This window comes from Lissotriton helveticus, chromosome 11, assembly GCF_964261635.1.
Source record: "Lissotriton helveticus chromosome 11, aLisHel1.1, whole genome shotgun sequence".
NCBI lineage: Eukaryota > Metazoa > Chordata > Amphibia > Caudata > Salamandridae > Lissotriton > Lissotriton helveticus.
Genome location: NC_136072.1, coordinates 312245359 through 312268925, shown reverse-complemented (window position 1 = coordinate 312268925; position 23567 = coordinate 312245359). Strand labels below are relative to the sequence as shown.

Here is a 23567-nt window from a genome sequence, read left to right as displayed (position 1 = left end):
AGTACCTGTTCCTGACCTCGAATCGGGTCATGACCTTCAGCAGCACACCACATGAAAAACCGCTTCCACTTGAAAGCATACATCTTCCTTGTAGAAGCTCTCCTTGCCTCTCTTAAAATATGCATACAGTCCTGCGAGAGGCCTAGATGCCCATACTGGACGAACTCAGGAACCATACTGCTAGCTTCAGGGACGACAGGTTGGGATGGAACACCCTGCCGTTCTCTCTCGTCAGCAGATCCGGACAGCAAGGAAGCCTCCTGTGCTGTACTTTGGATAGATGCAGGAGATCCGGGTAACACCATTGGCAAGGCCAATCCGGAGCCACTAGAATCATGTCTGTCTTCGACTTGTACAGTTTCTTGATCACCAAGGGAATGAGTGGAATCGGTGGAAAAGCGTAGAGTAATGTCTCTGACCAGTCCATCCATAGTGCATTCCCCTTGGACCCTCGTTCTGGGTACCTGGACGCGAAGACGCGGCATTTTGCGTTGTTGGCGTCCGCGAAGAGATCGATTTCTGGTGACCCTCAGGTCTGGAAGACATCTCTTATCACTTCGTCTTTTAAGACCCAGTCGTGTGTGTAGGAGAGTGGGGTCTGCAATCCTATGGTCACCCCAGATTTTTGCTTTTTGCTTCACTGGTTTACGACTTTCCCTGGCTGTGGGCCTGCTAATCAGACCCACAGCCTAGCTGTTCTCTCTCTAAATTGACAACCATGTACTTTAGGTGCATTTACCAATTGGTACTGGGCCACCTTATCAGTCCCTGTACAGTGTACCTTAGGTGCCCAGGGCATAGGTGTACCCAGGGCCTACCAGGGGCTGAAGCATGTATTATGCCACCCCTGGCTGGCCATCTAAAACTGACACAACTGGCTGCACGACAGCTCGGGCAAGGTGGTGTAATCACCCTTTGCTGTAGATATAGTATACCTATATCTAACCCTAAAATGGACACATATCCTCCTATTAGTCACTCCTATGGCAGGCCTTAACAATCCTGAAGGCAGAGTGCTTGGAATTATGTGAGATGGTGCTCTAGCATGAGCTTTCGGGACCAAGTCCTTTAGCTGTTTCCATGATAACGCTATACCATATACTCTTAAATGCATCATCGACCTCGCGGTTGAATGCTAACTTTGGTATAACATTATCAAAACATGTCGAGTAAGATGTCATACGAATTGGAATACTACCCCCTCGCCAATTCTGGCGACGGGGTAGCATTCCACCCTTCTAGAGGGACACGACATGTATGTAACTGTGAACCCCGGTTAAAGTAAACTCGAGCCTTGGCATCACAAAATGGATGCTGCCACCACAGACACAAGTCTGACCTCCTGCTGCTGGGAGTCCTTCCAGCGAGGGAGGCTTGGACAAAGGGTTTCCTGCCTTGGGAGGTGCTAGCACCACCCCAGACAGGATTTTGTGTATTGGGTAGGATAGGCTTGAAAGGAATGAGACATGCCTGGGGCACACAAGGTGCCCTGTGCATACACCGGTTCAAACCAGTTGCTGGGGCATCCCTGCCCCAGCTCTGGCGCGAAAACCAGACAAAGGATAGGGGGTGTAACCACCCCCCTTCCTGGTCCCACCCAGGGGAGGGACCTAGTCAGTAGTGCAGCCCCCTTTAGCAGGATAAAGGTAGGAGCTGGTCCCATTCCAAATTAGATTAATCCTGAACTACTCTACAAGAAGAAACTCTTGACTTCGACGTTCTGCTCCACAGAAGACTGAAGAATCTCCCTTGTGGGCAAGGAGTGTCCACCCTGCAACTGCAGGCACCATCAAGCGTCCAGCGGCTTCCCTTTGTCGTCCTTCCAGGATCCAGACTTCAGAGCCCGACGAGAACCGGATTCCCAGACCTCTCCGACCTCAACACACATCTGCAGCACAGCTGAGATTCGTGGGTGCGACGAGACACGTGGGACCGGCCATCTTGAAAGAAACTGCACTTCGCTTCCAGCATGACTCCCGAGGTAAACTCGAACAAGTGCTTTGGGGACTGAGAAGCCCCAGCCCCGAGCAGCCCCTGCACCGAAGATCAGCCCTCCAGCATCCACGAGATCTGCGTGGGGCCCTTCTGCTTGTTTGCTGCTCGACGCGTTGTCTGGTCACTTGCCGGCTGGCTAGTGGCCTCCTAGACGACGAACTTTGAAATCTTTGCTGCTGGTCTGGTTGCTCCAGACTGGCCCTTGCTCCCTTCCAAAAGAGGGGCACCCCGGACTCTCCTAGTCCGCACCAGACGCTTTTTCCACTTACCGCGTGGGTTGCCTTTGCCAAGGCCTGTTGACGCCGATTCCGGAACAGACACCGCCGACAGCGAGAGCCTGCGTGGGACAGCTCGTGCCTCCATCCTGGTCGTCGAAGACACCTCCTGGTCCATGTGGCTGCATAGTCAAGCGTCCACTCTTCACTTGATCGCGATGACTACATCTGGTTCCTTCCTGGTTCCACTCCAGTCACTGGCTAGTGACTGTGAACATTGTCCCCTCTGCTTTCAGGTCTTCAGCATCTCTGATCCATCCTTGGATCACACCGGACATCTTCCTCCTGGTCGCCTGCAGCATCTTTTCTTTCAGGCTCCATTGACTTCAACGCAGAAACCCGACACGACTTCGCACCTATGCACCCGCAGCCCGTGGGTGAGGTAACGAGAGCATTTCGGTGCTCAAGGGTAGCTTGACTCTCCTAGTGTCCAGATTCACAGTCGTTTTAGTCCTAACCAGTCAGGATTGTCCGTACTTACCATTTGTTTGAACTGTACTGTCCATAGACGTTGTTACGCATCCCGCGTGTGAGTTCACACTCTGCACCCGCGTCCCGTGGGCCTCCTATTACTACATGCCAATGTTTTTTAAGGATTTTGCGAACTTCATGTGATTGGCCTGTGAAAGTAGTTATAAATCTAACTGTATCTGATTTTTCTCTAGTCTCTCTAGGATGTAACAATTCTTCCCTAGTTTTGGTGTCGACACGTTGTGTCGCTCTATCAATCACCTGTTTGAGACTAGAGAAAAATCAGATACAGTTAGATTTATAACTACTTTCACAGGCCAATCACATGAAGTTCGCAAAATCCTTAAAAAACATTGGCATGTTCTGAATACAGACGAACATCTGAGAAAATACCTCCAAGAAGACCCACAGATTACTTTCCGTAAGGGGAGAACCTTACGTGATGAACTTAGTCAGAACTATGTCACCAAAGGTGGTAAAAGAACAAAAGACACGCGTGTTGGTTTTACATGCTGCGGAAAATGTAAAGCGTACAGGAACAGTCGGAGCTGTAAAAGTCTGACTATTCCTGGTACTAATAGAGAATTTACTATTCGCAAACATCTTACATGCAACACTTCATACAGTGTGTATGTATTAATATGCCCATGTAACAGATGGTATGTGGGAAGTACCAAACATGATGCTAAGAAGAGAGTACTAGAGCATTTGCGGGCTATACGCTCCCATAACAAACTGTATCCTGTCGCTAGACATTTTTTTCAAACACACATGCAGGATGAAACCCTGCTACGCATGGTGGTAATAGATTCTGTTGATCTAGGAATAAGAGGAGGTAACTATGAATTATCTCTTCGAAAACTTGAATCTAAATACATCATAGATTTTCAATGCTTGTCTCCGATGGGACTTAACATGAGTGAAGAATTGAAGGTTCATTTATATGAATAAGTAATGTACATAATGTGATATTTAGAGTTATCAGCCGTCTGTTTCGGATTTTAATATTTTAATTTTTTCAGATAATTGCATGTCATGGCATTGCAGTGACTTCTGACGGATCATGAGTTCAATAGAACTATGGACTGGATGATATTTACAATGATGAAATTAGGCCTCTTGAATTTCAGGCTATCAGGGCAATATGAATTTGCAAACTTGGGCGTAACATGTGTTGATGAATCACAATATTTAATTCTGAGTTGGCTATGTCAAATAATGAACTGATCGAATACAGAGGGTCGGAATACGTTAATGTTGCAACGGTCTAAAATCATATTACCATATGCTGAATGAAATCTATGCGCACTTGCTGTGTAATGAATTTTGTATACAATCAAGATACATGTAAAGTCGTTATGATGTGCAAATGCTTTTAAAACAGTGTATGTATTTTACATACGATATATGGCATACTGACATATTGTGCATTTAATGTATTTTGACTAGTCTAAAATGTCCTCTGCATTTACTTGGGTTATCACATGACCTGCATGTTGGGTGTGTTTGGGGAATTTAAAAATGGTCGTTTGTTGTCGACCAGACGAGCGTGAACAAGCCGTAAAGGTGAAACGCGTCGACTTTTTTCCTGTCAAGAATAAAGGATTAACTACAAGCGCTGGGTGTCCAGGTTTACTTCTTGATGCGAGAGGTTATTCGGAGAGAATTTTGATGCCAGCCAGTGACCTAACTTGGACCGCTCACGACAGCAGCATTGCTCTGACTGGCAAAGGTGGAGTGAGTGAGTGAGTATATATATATATCCTACTGACTATAGCCAGTAGGTATATATAGTTAGGACCTAGCTACCATAGGAAATCCGCAACATTCTATTGGGAATAACTTTGGCGCCGGTTGAGGAATTTGCGTGTAATTTTCCAAAATTTTGGCCAGCTCCGCTGCGCTCCTTCCCTGAAAGTTTTGGGGGGATTCGTGAAGTGGGGACTGAGAAAAAAGGGTGGTCCCAAAACGTGTTTTCCCCATGTTCATTTCCATAGGACGTTCTGACAAGTCTACAGCCCAAACCGCTGAACGGAATTACACCTAACTTGGCAAAATTGTAGGGACTGGTACGCAGATGTGCCTTTGCTATATTTGGTGAAAATTGCTCCAGTGGTTTTTATGAAAATTAACTTCAAAAACACATATATATCTATATGAGCTCACCCTAAGCTTACTCGTAAGCTTACCGGTACGCGTACCGTACGCATGCGTACCGTACGCATGCGTACGGTACGCGTACGTGCGCGTACCCCTACGTGCACGAGCTGCATGCTGATTGGCTGCCAGTGTCTGTCAACACTCTAAAACAGAAATTGTGGGCAGCCATCTAGTGCCTCGGTAGAGTGAGGTACAGGAAAGCAGAAAAACAAATGTGTAGAACTCAAAAAGGGGGCAGGGTAGAAGCACCCTGAAGTCGCGGGTGATGTCATTTGAGATGTCATCAGTGATGTCACTGACCATGTCATGAATTATGTAATATGTGACATCATCAGCAGTGGATTGCGGGTGCGCGAAATATAGTTAGTCCAACTAACTATATAGGAGCAATTTCAATGGTTTTGTATGAGTGAAATGTCCAGCTAACTATAACACCCCTAAAACTTATAGTTTTTTTAGTGAATTTTAAAGTTTTTTTTTAATGCTAATTCCTAACTATATAAGGCCTGAAACCTATGGTTTTTTCATTGAATACATATATATATATATATATATATATTTTCACACACACATTTCTCTCACCAAATATGTAAACGTTTGCTAGACTCCGATTTTAAATTAATCATATACAACCAAATGTAGAAATATTTATAAATTCGTAAATAATTCTATTTGCTGACAGACTACATTCATGTTTTTCAGTAGACTACCATTAAATTAAACGGAAGCAAGGTGCAGCTATAAACAAAATTTCGCAAAATCAGATCTGATTAAATGTGTTAAGAACAGACAATAGTTAAGATTAATACAATTCAATCAATACATATTTTTCATACATAACTGTTGGAAGTGGTGGGATATTCTTCTGTATTTACCTATGTACTCCTTGGGTGGAGAGCATCTCTTCTCTACCTTCATCATGTTTTTTGTGATGCTGGACTTTTCCTCATCCGTGCTAGTGGCCTCCATCATGTCACCCTCCTCTGTGGAAATAATATGCTGCTGTTTGCGTGGTTTCTTGCGTGGTGATGCACCATGAGCCAAATCTCCTAAGGGTGCGGTTAGGTTGTTGGCCAACAAAGAGAGGGATGACGAAAGAGACTGTGGAGGCAACGGAGGAACCGCTAGGAACGGAAAGGATACAATGAGAGAAAAGAAACACCAGCTTGGTAAGTATGATTTAGAACAGGCTCTCCACAACATTCAATTGCAAACCACGACATCCCAAGTGTGCAGTCATACCAAATCCATTAAGCATTTTATCTTTACTCCTTACTTTTATAGTTTTTCTTTCAATTAGGTTGCCTGTATAATGCCTTTAAAAAGGAAGGATATTGCAATACATTTGCTCAAATTCTTTACTAGTGAACATATTCTCCTAATGCAGACAAATCATGTACTGAAATATCACAGAGCATCAAGAGGTGTTTGGAGAATCTTGCCTACTACTATGCTGGCGGGAAAATAAAGACCAGAAGCATAAAGCGAGGTAGCATAAGCTACTGAAAACACTACATTAGTCCACCATAAAACAAAGGCTAGTCTAATTCGAATCAATCAAATGTATCCACCTCAAAGATGCAACAAATATATTGTACAAAGACAGAACAGAAAAGAAAACGGCTACTTATCTTTAAAAAACATTTTCAGTGTAGTTTAGTTTCATAGTTAATATGCTTGAATCATTCCCATCATCAAGCTGGGAGTACCTTACAATGGCAATAAACAACAATAACATGCCTGAAAGGTTGTAAAACAGTGTCTGTTTAGTATCACATTTATGTAATTGAACGTTATTCAAACTTTAACTGTTATAATCTCACTTTGTATTTATTACATTGGTCTATATATCCTTCCATATTGTTTTGTTGTTATTAAATTAGGATTGGTATGTTCCCAGCTAACCCCTACCATGTTCGAATTGTGTGATGGCCCATGGAACTCCTGAACTCTTGGGAGAGCATGTTGAAAAGTTCATGTTTTCAGTCAGCTGAGAAACCTGTGTGAGCTCCAAGGAAGCTCTGGCTGGATTGGGAACATCTTCCTACATAATAAATATCGGGGGGAGGGGTGGGGTCAGAGAGCCTGAATATGCCTAAATGATTTTGGGGGGAGAAAAGGGGCCGTTCCCCCCTACCAGGTTTCTAGTGGTGGATCCATGCTTGGGGTCGCCCTCCGGAGGCAAACCCCAAGCAGCGATCCACAAGGCAGGGCTACCATTGGAAAGGGGAGATTCTACCCTTTCCAATGATACCTCTCCCGTTCGCCTCGGTGCTCAGGGGGCTGAGATACCTCTTGAGCACAGAGGGAGTGAAACTGAAACTGAGTTTCAGTTTTGGTTTCTCTGAAATGACATCAGCGCGACACGAGTGCTGATCGTCATTTTGGAAAAATTATCACAACACCCTCTGGAGCTAAGGAAGCTCTTCCCCAGCTCCGAGGGTGTTTCGACAAAGAAAATCCCCTCTGATGCCCGTACCAGAGACATTTCCTGTGCCACGTGCGAGGACGGCCGGGAACTGTCCTATGCATATGAGCAGTGTGACTTGGGACAGCTACCGGCCGTCCCACTCAAGCAAGGGGTTAATATATCTTATTCCGACATGGGTTGTGAGGAAATGGTGTGTATTATAAGCTATGGTTGTGAGACCTCACTGTGTAACACTTACTAACCCCTTTAGGACCAGTAGATTTCGTTTGCAAAACCCTTAGCTGAACCCTAGCTAGCTGTGGCTCTCAGCACGGAGGCTTACATGAAGGAATAAGTGTTAATCATTTAAACAGCAACAACCCAATATAAGAAGAAATACATGAGATACTCAAGAAATCCGACACCAATTCATAACAAGCATTGGCATAGCCAATAGGTCTTGCCTTTGGGAACTTATAAGTGTTTAGCTAGAGATATTGACTTTGCCTATGTCTTTAAGCTGTGCTATACGGAAGTCTGCAGCATGCTGAAACGTTTTAATAAAGAAGTGTCTGAAGCATTTTTGTTATCTTGGATATGACCAAGAAAGCATTATGTACAATTGAACAACCATATTAAACAAGCATTTGCAATGCAATAGGTCTCGCAATTGTGAGAGTTTGAGCTATTGGCATTGTAAATGGCAATGCCTTTTATTTACGTGTTAGTTTTTAAAACATAAAATAGGGCATTGTCATTTACAATGCCAATAGCTCAAACTCTCACAATTGCGAGACCTATTGCACTGCAAACTGAATTGAAGTAGCATAATGTCTCTAAGTCACTGTTATGCTATGTGGCATCTATACCCTCTTTACGTTTTCAGCAATACAAAATGTAAGGCATACTATGAACATTGAACCTCTAAATCAATAGCAATGCGATATTTCTAGTCTTGGATATTCACCACAGCCTGAGCAAACAAGATACTGCCTACCGTAAGGGTCAGCCTCTAAGTGACGTCAGGCGGGTGCACGCACTTCCGCGCAGGCGCAGTGTGTTCTTGGCCGCTTCTTCGCTTGCTGATGGAGTACAAGAGGTGATGAACGGCACTGGAGCCCCTGGCCGCGTCGCCTCCGTCCGCCCGCCTGCCGTAGCAGCACTGGAGCCCCTGGCCGCATCGCCCCCGCCCGCCCGCCCATCCATCCATTGGGAGCCGGGCAGAAGGAGGGATTGCAACAAGAAAAGAGCCCGGTGAGGTAAGGGGGGGGAGCGTGTGTGTATGCAGTGTGTGTGTGTGCGTGTGTGCCTGCCTGCGTGTGTGTGTGTGTGTGTGTGTGAGTGTGGCTGTGTGCGCGCGCGACTGCATGGCGGCATGGCTGACTTCCTGGGAATCTGAGATAGGATATGTGCCGGCCGTGCGCGCCCACGAGATGCAATCGGCGCGTGTCCGAATCCTGTCTCAGATTCCCAGGAAACTGAACACAATAGTTGGCGAGCTAGACCGCATGCTACGCATGCGCAACTCTAGCTCGCCCTGAAAAGTATTAACAATAATTAATGTCGAGGTTTTTTTTTCCTTTCAATGCTGGCCACTTGTATCTGCTTGTCCCAGTGGTTGCTGGTTATGGGGTTTCTTTGTTATGAGGGGGCATAAATAACAGGAGGGGGAAGGTCAGTCAGTCAGTCAGTTAGTTAGAGAGTCAGTCAGGCAGTCAATCAGTGAAAGTGAGAGAGTGTCAGTGAGAGAGTGAGTTAGTCAGTGAGAAAGAGTGCGAGTCAGTCAGTGAGAGTCAGTCAGTTAGTGCGAGTCAGTCAGTGAGAGTCAGTTAGTGAGAGTGAGAGAGTCAGTCAGTCAGTTAGTGAGAGTGAGAGAGTCAGTCAGTCAGTGTGAGAGAGTGAGAGAGTCAGTCAGTCAGTGTGAGAGAGTGAGAGAGTCAGTCAGTCAGTGTGAGAGAGTGAGAGAGTCAGTCAGTCAGTGTGAGAGAGTGAGAGAGTCAGTCAGTCAGTGTGAGAGAGTGAGAGAGTCAGTCAGTCAGTGTGAGAGAGTCAGTCAGTGTGAGAGAGTCAGTCAGTGTGAGAGAGTCAGTCAGTGTGAGAGAGTCAGTCAGTGTGAGAGAGTCAGTCAGTGTGAGAGAGTGAGAGAGTCAGTCAGTGTGAGAGAGTGAGAGAGTCAGTCAGTGTGAGAGAGTGAGAGAGTCAGTCAGTGTGAGAGAGTGAGAGAGTCAGTCAGTCAGTGTGAGAGAGTCAGTCAGTGTGAGAGAGTCAGTCAGTGTGAGAGAGTCAGTCAGTGTGAGAGAGTCAGTCAGTGTGAGAGAGTCAGTCAGTGTGAGAGAGTCAGTCAGTCAGTGTGAGAGAGTGAGTCAGTCACTGAGAGTCAGTCAGGCAGTCAGTGAGAGACAGTGAGAGTCAGTCAGTCAGTGAGAGTCAGTCAGTGAGAGTCAGTCAGTCAGTGAGAGTCAGTCAGTCAGTCAGTGAGTCAGTCAGTGAGTCAGTCAGTGAGTCAGTCAGTGAGTCAGTCAGTGAGTCAGTCAGTGAGTCAGTCAGTGAGTCAGTCAGTGAGTCAGTCAGTGAGTCAGTCAGTGAGTCAGTCAGTGAGTCAGTCAGTGAGTCAGTCAGTGAGTGAGTCAGTGAGTCAGTGAGTCAGTCAGTGAGTGAGTCAGTGAGTCAGTCAGTGAGTCAGTCAGTGAGTCAGTCAGTGAGTCAGTCAGTGAGTCAGTCAGTCAGTCAGTCAGTGAGTGAGTCAGTCAGTGAGTGAGTGAGTCAGTCAGTGAGTCAGCGAGTCAGTCAGTCAGCGAGTCAGTCAGTCAGCGAGTCAGTCAGTCAGCGAGTCAGTCAGTCAGCGAGTCAGTCAGTCAGTCAGTCAGTCAGTCAGTGAGAGAGTCAGTCAGTGAGAGAGTCAGTCAGTGAGAGAGTCAGTCAGTGAGAGAGTCAGTCAGGGAGAGAGTCAGTCAGGGAGAGAGTCAGTCAGGGAGAGAGTCAGTCAGGGAGAGAGTCAATCAGGGAGAGAGTTAATCAGGGAGAGAGTTAATCAGGGAGAGAGTTAATCAGGGAGAGAGTTAATCAGGGAGAGAGTTAGTCAGGGAGAGAGTTAGTCAGGGAGAGAGCTAGTCAGGGAGAGAGCTAGTCAGGGAGAGAGCTAGTCAGGGAGAGAGCTAGTCAGGGAGAGAGCTAGTCAGGGAGAGAGCTAGTCAGGGAGAGAGCTAGTCAGGGAGAGAGCTAGTCAGGGAGAGAGCTAGTCAGGGAGAGAGCTAGTCAGGGAGAGAGTCAGTCAGTCAGGGAGAGAGTCAGTCAGTCAGGGAGAGAGAGAGTCAGTCAGGGAGAGAGTCAGTCAGGGAGAGAGTCAGTCAGGGAGAGAGTCAGTCAGGGAGAGAGTCAGTCAGGGAGAGAGTCAGTCAGGGAGAGAGTCAGTCAGGGAGAGAGTCAGTCAGGGAGAGAGTCAGTCAGGGAGAGAGTCAGTCAGGGAGAGAGTCAGTCAGGGAGAGAGTCAGTCAGGGAGAGAGTCAGTCAGGGAGAGAGTTAGTCAGGGAGAGAGTTAGTCAGGGAGAGTGAGAGTAAGTCAGTCAGTGAAAGTGAGAGAGTAAGTCAGTCAGTGTGAGTCAGTCAGTTAGTGGGAGTGAGAGTCAGTAAATTAGTGAGAACGAGAGAGTCAGTCAGTGAGAGTAAGTCATTGCACCCCAACTCGCTAACATTTTTAACACCATGTTTAGCACTGGAATCTACCCTACAATCTGGAAGGATACGCTTCTCAAACCCTTACTTAAAAAGCCCCATCTTGATGCGAAAGATACGAACAACTAATCGACCCATAGCCAGTTTGCCATTCCCAGCAAAAATAGTCGAAAAACTCATGAACTCTCAAATTTCTCAATATATAGAACAACATTCTCTATTAGACGATAGTCAATTCGGCTTTCGCAAACTGCACAGTACTGAGACCGCACTCATCAAATCCACCGATGAGATAAGGAAAGCACTTGACTAGGGAGGAGCGGCAGTACTCATTCTTCTTGACCTCACAGCGGCCTTTGACACGGTCGATCATAACATCCTGATCGACCGTGTCAGTGCCATAGGCATTCAGACCAAAGCTAAAGACCTATTGAGATCTTTCCTAGCCGGCCGTACCCAGACAGTTCAGCTAGACACCTTCCTGTCTGAACAATTGGTCCTACCTTGTGGTGTCCCCCAAGGCTCATCCCTCAGTCTAACCCTCTTTAATATCTACGTCACTGATTTGGCAAGGGTTATTAAAGATTGGGGGATGAGCCTAACATCCTACGCTGATGACACCCAGTTGGTTTTTACCATCAAGGAGAACAGAGACAAAATTGCAGCCAATTTTGAGCAGGGCATGCTGGCCATCAGTAATTGGATGTCAGTAAACTGCCTCAAACTGAACTCCAATAAAACTGAGGTCATGACCTTTGGCAAGCCTACCCCTATGTGGTCCGATACATGGTGGCCCACGAACTTAGGCTCTCCCCCCCTCCGGTCTACCAAGGTAAAAAATCTAGGAATACTACTAGAAAATAAACTTACTTTCTCATCCCATGTCAATTCCACTGTTTCATCATCATTTTTCAAACTGAAAGCTATAAAAAAGATTCTCCCATTCCTTCCTCCCAATTCCGGTAAAACATTGGTCACCTCATTTGTCATGTCCTCAGTGGACTACTGTAACGGACTTTTGGTCAATGCCCAAGACAAAGTCATCAAGAGGCTACAGTCTATACATAACGCCGCGGCCAGACTGCTCTCGAACACCCCTAAATTCAAACCTATTTCTGACACCATAAAAAAATATCACTGGCTCACTGTCAGAAATAGAATAAAGTTCAAGGCGCTCTGCATCGCCTATAAAGCCACGCACAAATTAGGCCCACATTTTCTCATTGATCATTTCACATTCCATGTCCCTAACCGATCACTCCGGTCAATGAACAATCTCACCGTGACAGTCCCACGCACTAGAACGGTGGCATGGGGTGATTGTAGCTTTCATGTTTCAACGGCAAAAATCTGGAATTCCCTCGATCCACATGTTAGGGCCGCTCCCACCTTGACCGTTTTCAGGAAAAAAATAAAAACATGGCTCTTCAACCAGTAATCCAACTCCCTTTCTCATTCTGTCCTCATCCATACCGCAGAGACGCCCTTGGGCAATTGTTCGCGCTCAACAAATCGCATAAATAAATAAATAAGTCAGTCAGAGAGTGAGAGTCAGTCAGTGAGAGTGAGTCAGTCAGTGAAAGTCAGTCAGTGAGAGTGAGAGAGTCAGTGAGTGAGAGTGAGCGAGTCAGTGAGTGAGCGAGTCAGTGAGTGAGAGTCAGTGAGTGAGAGTCAGTCAGTGAGAGAGTCAGTCAGTGAGAGAGTCAGTCAGTGAGAGAGTCAGTCAGTGAGTGAGAGTCAGTCAGTGAGAGAGTGAGTCAGTGAGAGAGTCAGTCAGTGAGAGAGTCAGTCAGTGAGAGAGTCAGTCAGTGAGAGAGTCAGTCAGTGAGAGAGTCAGTCAGTGAGAGAGTCAGTGAGAGAGAGTGAGAGTCAGTGAGAGAGAGTGAGAGTCAGTGAGAGAGAGTGAGAGTCAGTGAGAGAGAGTGAGAGTCAGTGAGAGAGAGTGAGAGTCAGTGAGAGAGAGTGAGAGAGAGTGAGTCAGTGAGAGAGAGTGAGAGTCAGTGAGAGAGAGTGAGAGTCAGTGAGAGAGAGTGAGAGTCAGTGAGAGAGAGTGAGAGTCAGTGAGAGAGTGAGAGTCAGTGAGAGAGTGAGAGTCAGTGAGAGAGAGTGAGAGTCAGTAGGAGTGAGAGAGTCAGTCAGTCAGTGAGAGTGAGAGAGTCAGACAGTGAGAGTGAGAGAGTCAGACAGTGAGAGTGAGAGAATCAGTCAGTGAGAGTGAGAGAATCAGTCAGTGAGAGAGTCAGTCAGTGAGAATTGGAGAGTCAGTGAGAATGAGAGAGTCAGTCAGGGAGAGTGAGAAAGCCAGTGAGGGAGAGAGAGAGTGAAATTCAGTCAGTCAGTGAGAGTCAGTGAGTGAGAGAGTGTCAGTCAGTGAGAGAGAGTGAAAGTCAGACAGTGAGAGAGTGAGAGTCAGTCAGTGAGAGAGTGAGAGTGAGCCAAGTTGTGAGAGAGTCAGTGAGAGTGGGAGTCAGTCAGTGAGAGTGAGAGTCAGTCAGTGAGAGTGAGAGTCAGTCAGTGAGAGTGAGAGTCAGTCAGTGAGTGAGAGTCAGTCAGTGAGTGAGAGTCAGTCAGTGAGTGAGAGTCAGTCAGTGAGTGAGAGTCAGAGTCAGTGAGAGAGAGTGAGAGTCAGTGAGAGAGAGTGAGAGTCAGTGAGAGAGAGTGAGAGTCAGTGAGAGTCAGTGAGAGAGTGAGAGTCAGTGAGAGAGAGTGAGAGTCAGTGAGAGAGAGTGAGAGTCAGACAGAGTGAGTGAGAGTCAGTGAGAGAGAGTGAGTCAGTGAGAGAGAGTGAGTCAGTGAGAGAGAGTGAGTCAGTGAGAGAGAGTGAGTCAGTGAGAGAGAGTGAGTCAGTGAGAGAGGGTGAGTCAGAGAGTGAGAGTCAGTGAGAGAGAGTGAGTCAGAGAGTGAGAGTCAGTGAGAGAGAGTGAGAGTCAGTGAGAGAGAGTGAGAGTCGGTGAGGGAGAGTGAGAGAGAGTGGGAGTCAGGGAGAGAGAGTGGGAGTCAGTGAGAGTCAGTGAGAGAGAGAGAGTGAGTCAGTCAGTGAGAGTCAGTCAGTCAGAGTCAGTCAGTCAGTCAGAGTCAGTCAGTCAGTGAGAGTGAGAGTCAGTCAGTGAGAGTGGGAGTCAGTCAGTGAGAGTGGGAGTCAGTGAGAGTGAGAGTCAGTCAGTGAGAGTGAGAGTCAGTCAGTGAGAGTGAGAGTCAGTCAGTGAGAGTGAGAGTCAGTCAGTGAGAGTGAGAGTCAGTCAGTGAGAGTCAGTCAGTCAGTGAGAGTCAGTCAGTGAGTGAGAGTCAGTCAGTGAGTGAGAGTCAGTCAGTGAGAGAGAGTGAGAGTCAGTGAGAGAGAGTGAGAGTCAGTGAGAGAGAGTGAGAGTCAGTGAGAGAGAGTGAGAGTCAGTGAGAGAGAGTGGGTGTCAGTGATAGAGTGAGAGTCAGTGAGAGAGAGTGAGAGTCAGAGAGAGTGAGTGAGAGTCAGTGAGAGAGAGTGAGTCAGTGAGAGAGAGTGAGTCAGTGAGAGAGAGTGAGTCAGTGAGAGAGAGTGAGTCAGTGAGAGAGAGTGAGTCAGTGAGAGAGAGTGAGTCAGTGAGAGAGTGAGTCAGTGAGGGAGAGTGAGAGAGAGTGGGAGTCAGGGAGAGAGAGTGGGAGTCAGTGAGAGTCAGTGAGAGAGAGTGAGTCAGTCAGTGAGAGTCAGTCAGTCAGAGTCAGTCAGTCAGTCAGAGTCAGTCAGTCAGTCAGAGTGAGAGTCAGTGAGAGTGAGAGTCAGTGAGAGTGAGAGTCAGTGAGAGTGAGAGTCAGGGAGAGAGTCAGTCAGGGAGAGAGTCAGTCAGGGAGAGAGTCAGTCAGGGAGAGAGTCAGTCAGGGAGAGAGTCAGTCAGGGAGAGAGTCAGTCAGGGAGAGAGTCAGTCAGGGAGAGAGTCAGTCAGGGAGAGAGTCAGTCAGGGAGAGAGTCAGTCAGGGAGAGAGTCAGTCAGGGAGAGAGTCAGTCAGGGAGAGAGTCAGTCAGTCAGGGAGAGAGTCAGTCAGTCAGGGAGAGAGTCAGTCAGTCAGGGAGAGAGAGAGTCAGTCAGGGAGAGAGAGAGTCAGTCAGGGAGAGAGTCAGTCAGGGAGAGAGTCAGTCAGGGAGAGAGTCAGTCAGGGAGAGAGTCAGTCAGGGAGAGAGTCAGTCAGGGAGAGAGTCAGTCAGGGAGAGAGTCAGTCAGGGAGAGAGTCAGTCAGGGAGAGAGTCAGTCAGGGAGAGAGTCAGTCAGGGAGAGAGTCAGTCAGGGAGAGAGTCAGTCAGGGAGAGAGTCAGTCAGGGAGAGAGTTAGTCAGGGAGAGAGTTAGTCAGGGAGAGAGTTAGTCAGGGAGAGTGAGAGTAAGTCAGTCAGTGAAAGTGAGAGAGTAAGTCAGTCAGTGTGAGTCAGTCAGTTAGTGGGAGTGAGAGTCAGTAAATTAGTGAGAACGAGAGAGTCAGTCAGTGAGAGTAAGTCATTGCACCCCAACTCGCTAACATTTTTAACACCATGTTTAGCACTGGAATCTACCCTACAATCTGGAAGGATACGCTTCTCAAACCCTTACTTAAAAAGCCCCATCTTGATGCGAAAGATACGAACAACTAATCGACCCATAGCCAGTTTGCCATTCCCAGCAAAAATAGTCGAAAAACTCATGAACTCTCAAATTTCTCAATATATAGAACAACATTCTCTATTAGACGATAGTCAATTAGGCTTTCGCAAACTGCACAGTACTGAGACCGCACTCATCAAATCCACCGATGAGATAAGGAAAGCACTTGACTAGGGAGGAGCGGCAGTACTCATTCTTCTTGACCTCACAGCGGCCTTTGACACGGTCGATCATAACATCCTGATCGACCGTGTCAGTGCCATAGGCATTCAGACCAAAGCTAAAGACCTATTGAGATCTTTCCTAGCCGGCCGTACCCAGACAGTTCAGCTAGACACCTTCCTGTCTGAACAATTGGTCCTACCTTGTGGTGTCCCCCAAGGCTCATCCCTCAGTCCAACCCTATTTAATATCTACGTCACTGATTTGGCAAGGGTTATTAAAGATTGGGGGATGAGCCTAACATCCTACGCTGATGACACCCAGTTGGTTTTTACCATCAAGGAGAACGGAGACAAAATTGCAGCCAATTTTGAGCAGGGCATGCTGGCCATCAGTAATTGGATGTCAGTAAACTGCCTCAAACTGAACTCCAATAAAACTGAGGTCATGACCTTTGGCAAGCTTACCCCTAATGTGGTCCGATACATGGTGGCCCACGAACTTAGGCCCTCCCCCCCTCCGGTCTACCGAGGTAAAAAATCTAGGAATACTACTAGACAATAAACTTACTTTCTCATCCCATGTCAATTCCACTGTTTCATCATCATTTTTCAAACTGAAAGCTATAAAAAAGATTCTCCCATTCCTTCCTCCCAATTCCGGTAAAACATTGGTCACCTCATCTGTCATGTCCTCAGTGGACTACTGTAACGGACTTTTGGTCAATGCCCAAGACAAAGTCATCAAGAGGCTACAGTCTATACAGAACGCCGCGGCCAGACTGCTCTCGAACACCCCTAAATTCAAACCTATTTCTGACACCATAAAAAAATATCACTGGCTCACTGTCAGAAATAGAATAAAGTTCAAGGCGCTCTGCATCGCCTATAAAGCCACGCACAAATTAGGCCCACATTTTCTCATTGATCATTTCACATTCCATGTCCCTAACCGATCACTCCGGTCAATGAACAATCTCACCGTGACAGTCCCACGCACTAGAACGGTGGCATGGGGTGATTGTAGCTTCCATGTTTCAACGGCAAAACTCTGGAATTCCCTCGATCCACATGTTAGGGCCGCTCCCACCTTGACCGTTTTCAGGAAAAAAATAAAAACATGGCTCTTCAACCAGTAATCCAACTCCCTTTCTCATTCTGTCCTCATCCATAGCGCAGAGACGCCCTTGGGCAATTGTTCGCGCTCAACAAATCGCATAAATAAATAAATAAGTCAGTCAGAGAGTGAGAGTCAGTCAGTGAGAGTGAGTCAGTCAGTGAGAGTGAGTCAGTCAGTGAGAGTGAGTCAGTCAGTGAGAGTGAGTCAGTCAGTGAGAGTGAGTCAGTCAGTGAGAGTGAGTCAGTCAGTGAGAGTGAGTCAGTCAGTCAGTCAGTGAGAGTGAGTCAGTCAGTGAGAGAGTCAGTCAGTGAGAGAGAGAGTGAGTCAGTAAGTGAGAGAGTCAGTCAGTGAGAGTCAGTCAGGGAGAGTCAGTCAGTGAGTGAGAGAGAGTCAATCAGTGATTGAGAGAGAGTGAGTGAGTGAGAGAGTGTCAGTGAGTGAGAGAGAGTCAGTGAGTGAGAGAGAGTCAGTGAGTGAGAGAGAGTCAGTGAGTGAGAGAGAGTCAGTCAGTGAGAGAGAGTCAGTCAGTGAGAGAGTCAGTCAGTGAGAGTCAGTCAGGGAGAGTCAGTCAGTCAGTGAGAGTCAGTCAGTCAGTGAGAGTCAATGAGAGAGAGTGAGAGTCAATGAGAGAGAGTGAGAGTCAGTGAGAGAGAGTGAGAGTCAGTGAGAGAGAGTGAGAGTCAGTGAGAGAGAGTGAGAGTCAGTGAGAGAGAGTGAGAGTCAGTGAGAGAGAGTGAGAGTCAGTGAGAGAGAGTGAGAGTCAGTGAGAGAGAGTGAGAGTCAGTGAGAGAGAGTGAGAGTCAGTGAGAGAGTGAGAGTCAGTGAGAGAGTGAGAGTCAGTGAGAGAGAGTGAGAGTCAGTGAGAGAGAGTGAGAGTCAGTGAGAGAGAGTGAGAGTCAGTGAGAGAGTGAGAGTCAGTGAGAGAGTGAGAGTCAGTGAGAGTGAGAGAGTCAGTCAGTGAGAGAGAGTGAGTCAGTCAGTATGAGTGAGTGAGTCAGTGAGAGAGAGTGAGTCAGTCAGCGAGAGAGAGTGAGTGAGTCAGTATGAGTGAGAGAGAGTGAGTCAGTCAGTGAGAGAGAGTGAGTCAGTCAGTGAGAGAGAGTGAGTCAGTCAGTGAGAGAGTCAGTCAGTGAGAATGAGAGAGTCAGTCAGGGAGAGTGAGAAAGCCAGTTAGGGAGAGAGAGAGTGAAATTCAGTCAGTCAGTGAGAGTCAGTGAGTGAGAGAGTGTCAGTCAGTGAGAGAGAGTGAAAGTCAGTCAGTGAGAGAGTGAGAGTCAGTCAGTGAGAGAGTGAGAGTGAGCCAGTCAGTGAGAGAGTCAGTGAGAGTGAGAGTCAGTCAGTGAGTGAGGGTCAGTCAGTGAGTGAGAGTGAGAGTCACTGAGAGAGAATGAGAGTCAGTGAGAGAGTGAGAGTCAGTGAGAGAGAGTGAGTCAGTGAGAGAGAGTGAGAGTCAGTGAGAGAGAGTGAGAGTCAGTGAGAGAGAGTGAGTCAGTGAGAGAGAGTGAGTCAGTGAGAGAGAGTGAGTCAGTGAGAGAGAGTGAGTCAGTGAGAGAGAGTGAGTCAGTGAGAGAGAGTGAGTCAGTGAGAGAGAGTGAGTCAGTGAGAGAGAGTGAGTCAGTGAGAGAGAGTGAGTCAGTGAGAGAGAGTGAGTCAGAGAGTGAGAGTCAGTGAGAGAGAGTGAGTCAGTGAGAGAGAGTGAGAGTCAGTGAGAGAGAGTGAGAGTCAGTGAGAGAGAGTGGGAGTCAGGGAGAGAGAGTGGGAGTCAGGGAGAGAGAGTGGGAGTCAGGGAGAGAGAGTGGGAGTCAGGGAGAGAGAGTGGGAGTCAGGGAGAGAGAGTGGGAGTCAGGGAGAGAGAGAGTGGGAGTCAGGGAGAGAGAGAGTGGGAGTCAGTGAGAGTCAGTGAGAGAGAGGGAGTCAGTCAGTGAGAGTCAGTCAGTCTGAGTCAGTCAGTGAGAGTGAGAGTCAGTGAGAGTGAGAGTCAGGGAGAGAGTCAGTCAGGGAGAGAGTCAGTCAGGGAGAGAGTCAGTCAGGGAGAGAGTCAGTCAGGGAGAGAGTCAGTCAGGGAGAGAGTCAGTCAGGGAGAGAGTCAGTCAGGGAGAGAGTCAGTCAGTCAGGGAGAGAGTCAGTCAGGGAGAGAGTCAGTCAGGGAGAGAGTCAGTCAGGGAGAGAGTCAGTCAGGGAGAGAGTCAGTCAGGGAGAGAGTCAGTCAGGGAGAGAGTCAGTCAGGGAGAGAGTCAGTCAGGGAGAGAGTCAGTCAGGGAGAGAGTCAGTCAGGGAGAGAGTCAGTCAGGGAGAGAGTCAGTCAGAGAGAGAGTCAGTCAGAGAGAGAGTCAGTCAGGGAGAGAGTCAGTCAGGGAGAGAGTCAGTCAGGGAGAGAGTCAGTCAGGGAGAGAGTCAGTCAGGGAGAGAGTTAGTCAGGGAGACAGTTAGTCAGGGAGAAAGTTAGTCAGAGTGAGTCAGTCAGTCAGTGAAAGTGGGAGAGCAAGTCAGTCAGTGAGAGTCAGTCAGTCGGAGAGAGTGAGAAAGCCAGTCAGGGAGGGAGAGAGTGAGATTCAGTCAGTCAGTGAGAGTCAGTCAGTGAGTGAGAGAGAGTCAATCAGTGATTGAGAGAGAGTGAGTGAGTGAGAGAGTGTCAGTGAGTGAGAGAGAGTCAGTGAGTGAGAGAGAGTCAGTGAGTGAGAGAGAGTCAGTGAGTGAGAGAGAGTCAGTGAGTGAGTGAGAGAGAGTCAGTGAGTGAGTGAGTGAGTGAGTGAGTGAGTCAGTGAGTGAGAGAGTCAGTGAGTGAGAGAGTCAGTGAGTGAGAGAGTCAGTGAGTGAGTGAGAGAGTCAGTGAGTGAGTGAGAGAGTCAGTGAGTGAGTGAGAGAGTCAGTGAGTGAGTGAGAGAGTCAGTGAGTGAGTGAGAGAGTCAGTGAGTGAGTGAGAGAGGGTCAGTGAGTGAGTGAGAGAGAGTCAGTGAGTGAGTGAGAGAGAGTCAGTGAGTGAGAGATAGTGAGTGAGTGAGAGAGAGTCAGTGAGTGAGTGAGAGAGAGTCAGTGAGTGAGAGAGAGTCAGTGAGTGAGTGAGAGAGAGTCAGTGAGTGAGTGAGAGAGAGTCAGTGAGTGAGAGAGAGTCAGTGAGTGAGTGAGAGAGAGTCAGTGAGTGAGTGAGAGAGAGTCAGTGAGTGAGTGAGAGAGAGTCAGTGAGTGAGAGAGAGTCAGTGAGTGAGAGAGAGTCAGTCAGTGAGAGAGTCAGTCAGTGAGAGTCAGTCAGTCTGAGTCAGTCAGTCAGTCTGAGTCAGTCAGTCAGTGAGAGTGAGAGTCAGTGAGAGTCAGTGAGAGTCAGTGAGAGAGTCAGTCAGGGAGAGAGTCAGTCAGGGAGAGAGTCAGTCAGGGAGAGAGTCAGTCAGGGAGAGAGTCAGTCAGGGAGAGAGTCAGTCAGGGAGAGAGTCAGTCAGGGAGAGAGTCAGTCAGGGAGAGAGTCAGTCAGGGAGAGAGTCAGTCAGTCAGTGAGAGTGAGAGTCAGTGAGAGTCAGTGAGAGTCAGTGAGAGTGAGAGTCAGGGAGAGAGTCAGTCAGGGAGAGAGTCAGTCAGGGAGAGAGTCAGTCAGGGAGAGAGTCAGTCAGGGAGAGAGTCAGTCAGGGAGAGAGTCAGTCAGGGAGAGAGAGTCAGTCAGGGAGAGAGTCAGTCAGGGAGAGAGTCAGTCAGGGAGAGAGTCAGTCAGGGAGAGAGTCAGTCAGTCAGGGAGAGAGTCAGTCAGGGAGAGAGTCAGTCAGGGAGAGAGTCAGTCAGAGAGAGAGTCAGTCAGAGAGAGAGTCAGTCAGGGAGAGAGTCCGTCAGAGAGAGAGTCCGTCAGAGAGAGAGTCCGTCAGAGAGAGAGTCCGTCAGAGAGAGAGTCCGTCAGAGAGAGAGTCCGTCAGAGAGAGAGTCCGTCAGAGAGAGAGTCCGTCAGAGAGAGAGTCCGTCAGAGAGAGAGTCCGTCAGAGAGAGAGTCCGTCAGAGAGAGAGTCCGTCAGAGAGAGAGTCCGTCAGAGAGAGAGTCCGTCAGAGAGAGAGTCCGTCAGAGAGAGAGTCCGTCAGAGAGAGAGTCCGTCAGAGAGAGAGTCCGTCAGAGAGAGAGTCCGTCAGAGAGAGAGTCCGTCAGAGAGAGAGTCCGTCAGAGAAAGAGTCCGTCAGAGAAAGAGTCCGTCAGAGAAAGAGTCCGTCAGAGAAAGAGTCAGTCAGAGAGAGAGTCCGTCAGAGAGAGAGTCCGTCAGAGAAAGAGTCCGTCAGAGAAAGAGTCCGTCAGAGAAAGAGTCCGTCAGAGAAAGAGTCCGTCAGAGAAAGAGTCCGTCAGAGAAAGAGTCCGTCAGAGAAAGAGTCCGTCAGAGAAAGAGTCCGTCAGAGAAAGAGTCCGTCAGAGAAAGAGTCCGTCAGAGAAAGAGTCCGTCAGAGAAAGAGTCCGTCAGTGAGTGAGAGAGAGTCAGTCAGTGAGTGAGAGAGAGTCAGTCAGTGAGTGAGAGAGAGTCAGTGAGTGAGAGAGTCAGTGAGTGAGAGAGTCAGTCAGTGAGAGTGAGTCAGTCAGTGAGAGAGGGAGAGTGAGTCAGTCAGTGAGAGAGAGAGAGAGAGAGAGAGAGTGAGTCAGTCAGTGAGAGAGAGTCAGTCAGTGAGAGAGAGTCAGTCAGTGAGAAGAGAGAGTCAGTCAGTGAGAAGAGAGTGAGTCAGTCAGTCAGCGAGAGAGAGTGAGTGAGTCAGTATGAGTGAGTGAGTCAGTGAGAGAGAGTGAGTGACTCAGTGAGAGAGAGTGAGTCAGTCAGTGAGAGAGAGTGAGTCAGTCAGTGAGAGAGAGTGAGTCAGTCAGTGAGAGAGAGTGAGTCAGTCAGTGAGAGAGTCAGTCAGTGAGAGAGAGTCAGTCAGTGATAGAGAGTCAATCAGTGAGAGAGAGTCAGTGAGAGAGAGTCAGTGAGTCAGTCAGTCAGTGAGTGAGAGTCAGTCAGTGAGTGAGAGTCAGTCAGTGAGTGAGAGTCAGTCAGTGAGTGAGAGTCAGTCAGTGAGTGAGAGTCGGTCAGTGAGTGAGAGTCGGTCAGTGAGTGAGAGTCGGTCAGTGAGTGAGAGTCAGTGAGTGAGTGAGAGTCAGTGAGTGAGTGAGAGTCAGTCAGTGAGTGAGAGTCAGTGAGTGAGTGAGAGTCAGTCAGTGAGTGAGAGTCAGTGAGTGAGTGAGAGTCAGTGAGTGAGTCAGTGAGTGAGAGTCAGTGAGTGAGTCAGTGAGTGAGTGAGTCAGTGAGTGAGAGAGTCAGTGAGTGAGAGAGTCAGTCAGTGAGTGAGAGAGTCAGTCAGTGAGTGAGAGAGTCAGTCAGTGAGTGAGAGAGTCAGTCAGTGAGTGAGAGAGTCAGTCAGTGAGTGAGAGAGTCAGTCAGTGAGTGAGAGAGTCAGTCAGTGAGAGAGAGTCAGTCAGTGATAGAGAGTCAGTCAGTGATAGAGAGTCAATCAGTGAGAGAGAGTCAGTGAGTCAGTCAGTCAGTGAGTGAGAGTCAGTCAGTGAGTGAGAGTCAGTCAGTGAGTGAGAGTCAGTCAGTGAGTGAGAGTCAGTCAGTGAGTGAGAGTCGGTCAGTGAGTGAGAGTCGGTCAGTGAGTGAGAGTCGGTCAGTGAGTGAGAGTCGGTCAGTGAGTGAGAGTCAGTCAGTGAGTGAGAGTCAGTGAGTGAGTGAGAGTCAGTGAGTGAGTGAGAGTCAGTGAGTGAGTGAGAGTCAGTGAGTGAGTCAGTGAGTGAGAGTCAGTGAGTGAGAGAGAGTGAGTCAGTGAGAGAGAGTGAGTCAGTGAGAGAGAGTGAGTCAGTCAGTGAGAGAGAGTGAGTCAGTCAGTGAGAGTCAGCCATTGAGAGTGAGAGAGTCTGTGAGAGTGACAGTCATTGAGAGTAAGAGGGTCAGTCATTGAGTAAGTCCGTGAGTGAGTTAGTCAGTGAGTGAGTTAGTCAGTGAGAGAGAGTCAGTCAGTGAGAGAGAGTCAGTCAGTGAGAGAGAGTCAGTCAGTGAGAGAGTCAGTCAGTGAGAGAGAGTCAGTCAGTGAGAGAGAGTCAGTCAGTGAGAGAGAGTCAGTCAGTGAGAGAGAGTCAGTCAGTGAGAGAGAGTCAGTCAGTGAGAGAGAGTCAGTCAGTGAGAGAGAGTCAGTCAGTGAGAGAGAGTCAGTGAGTGAGAGTCAGTCAGTGAGTGAGAGTCATTCAGTGAGTGAGAGACAGTCATTCAGTGAGTGAGAGTCAGTGAGTGAGAGTCAGTGAGTGAGAGTGAGTGAGAGAGTCAGTGAGTGAGAGAGAGTCAGTGAGTGAGAGAGAGTCAGTGAGTGAGAGAGAGTCAGTGAGTGAGAGAGAGTCAGTGAGTGAGAGAGAGTCAGTGAGTGAGAGAGAGTCAGTGAGTGAGAGAGAGTCAGTGAGTGACTGAGAGTCAGTGAGTGAGAGTCAGTGAGTGAGAGTCAGTGAGTGAGAGTCAGTGAGTGAGAGCGAGTCAGTGAGTGAGAGAGTCAGTCAGTGAGTGAGAGAGTCAGTCAGTGAGTGAGAGAGTCAGTGAGTGAGTGAGAGAGTCAGTGAGTGAGAGAGAGTCAGTGAGTGAGAGAGAGTCAGTGAGTGAGAGAGTGAGTGAGAGAGTCAGTGAGTGAGAGAGTCAGTGAGTGAGAGAGTCAGTCAGTGAGTGAGAGAGTCAGTCAGTGAGTGAGAGTCAGTGAGTGAGTGAGAGAGTCAGTCAGTGAGTGAG

The 23567-nt window shown here is 48.0% G+C and overlaps 1 protein-coding gene across 1 annotated transcript in view; it reads right to left on the bottom strand.

Annotated features, from left to right (window-relative positions):
* The window catches only part of SAP130 (Sin3A associated protein 130), a 696083-nt gene that overhangs the window by 249734 nt on the left and 422782 nt on the right, over nt 1-23567 (bottom strand). The window contains exon 18 of the mRNA XM_078665599.1: nt 5777-6025. Within this exon, the coding sequence (XP_078521725.1) occupies nt 5777-6025 (249 nt within the window). The remainder of the gene's footprint in view (nt 1-5776; nt 6026-23567) is intronic.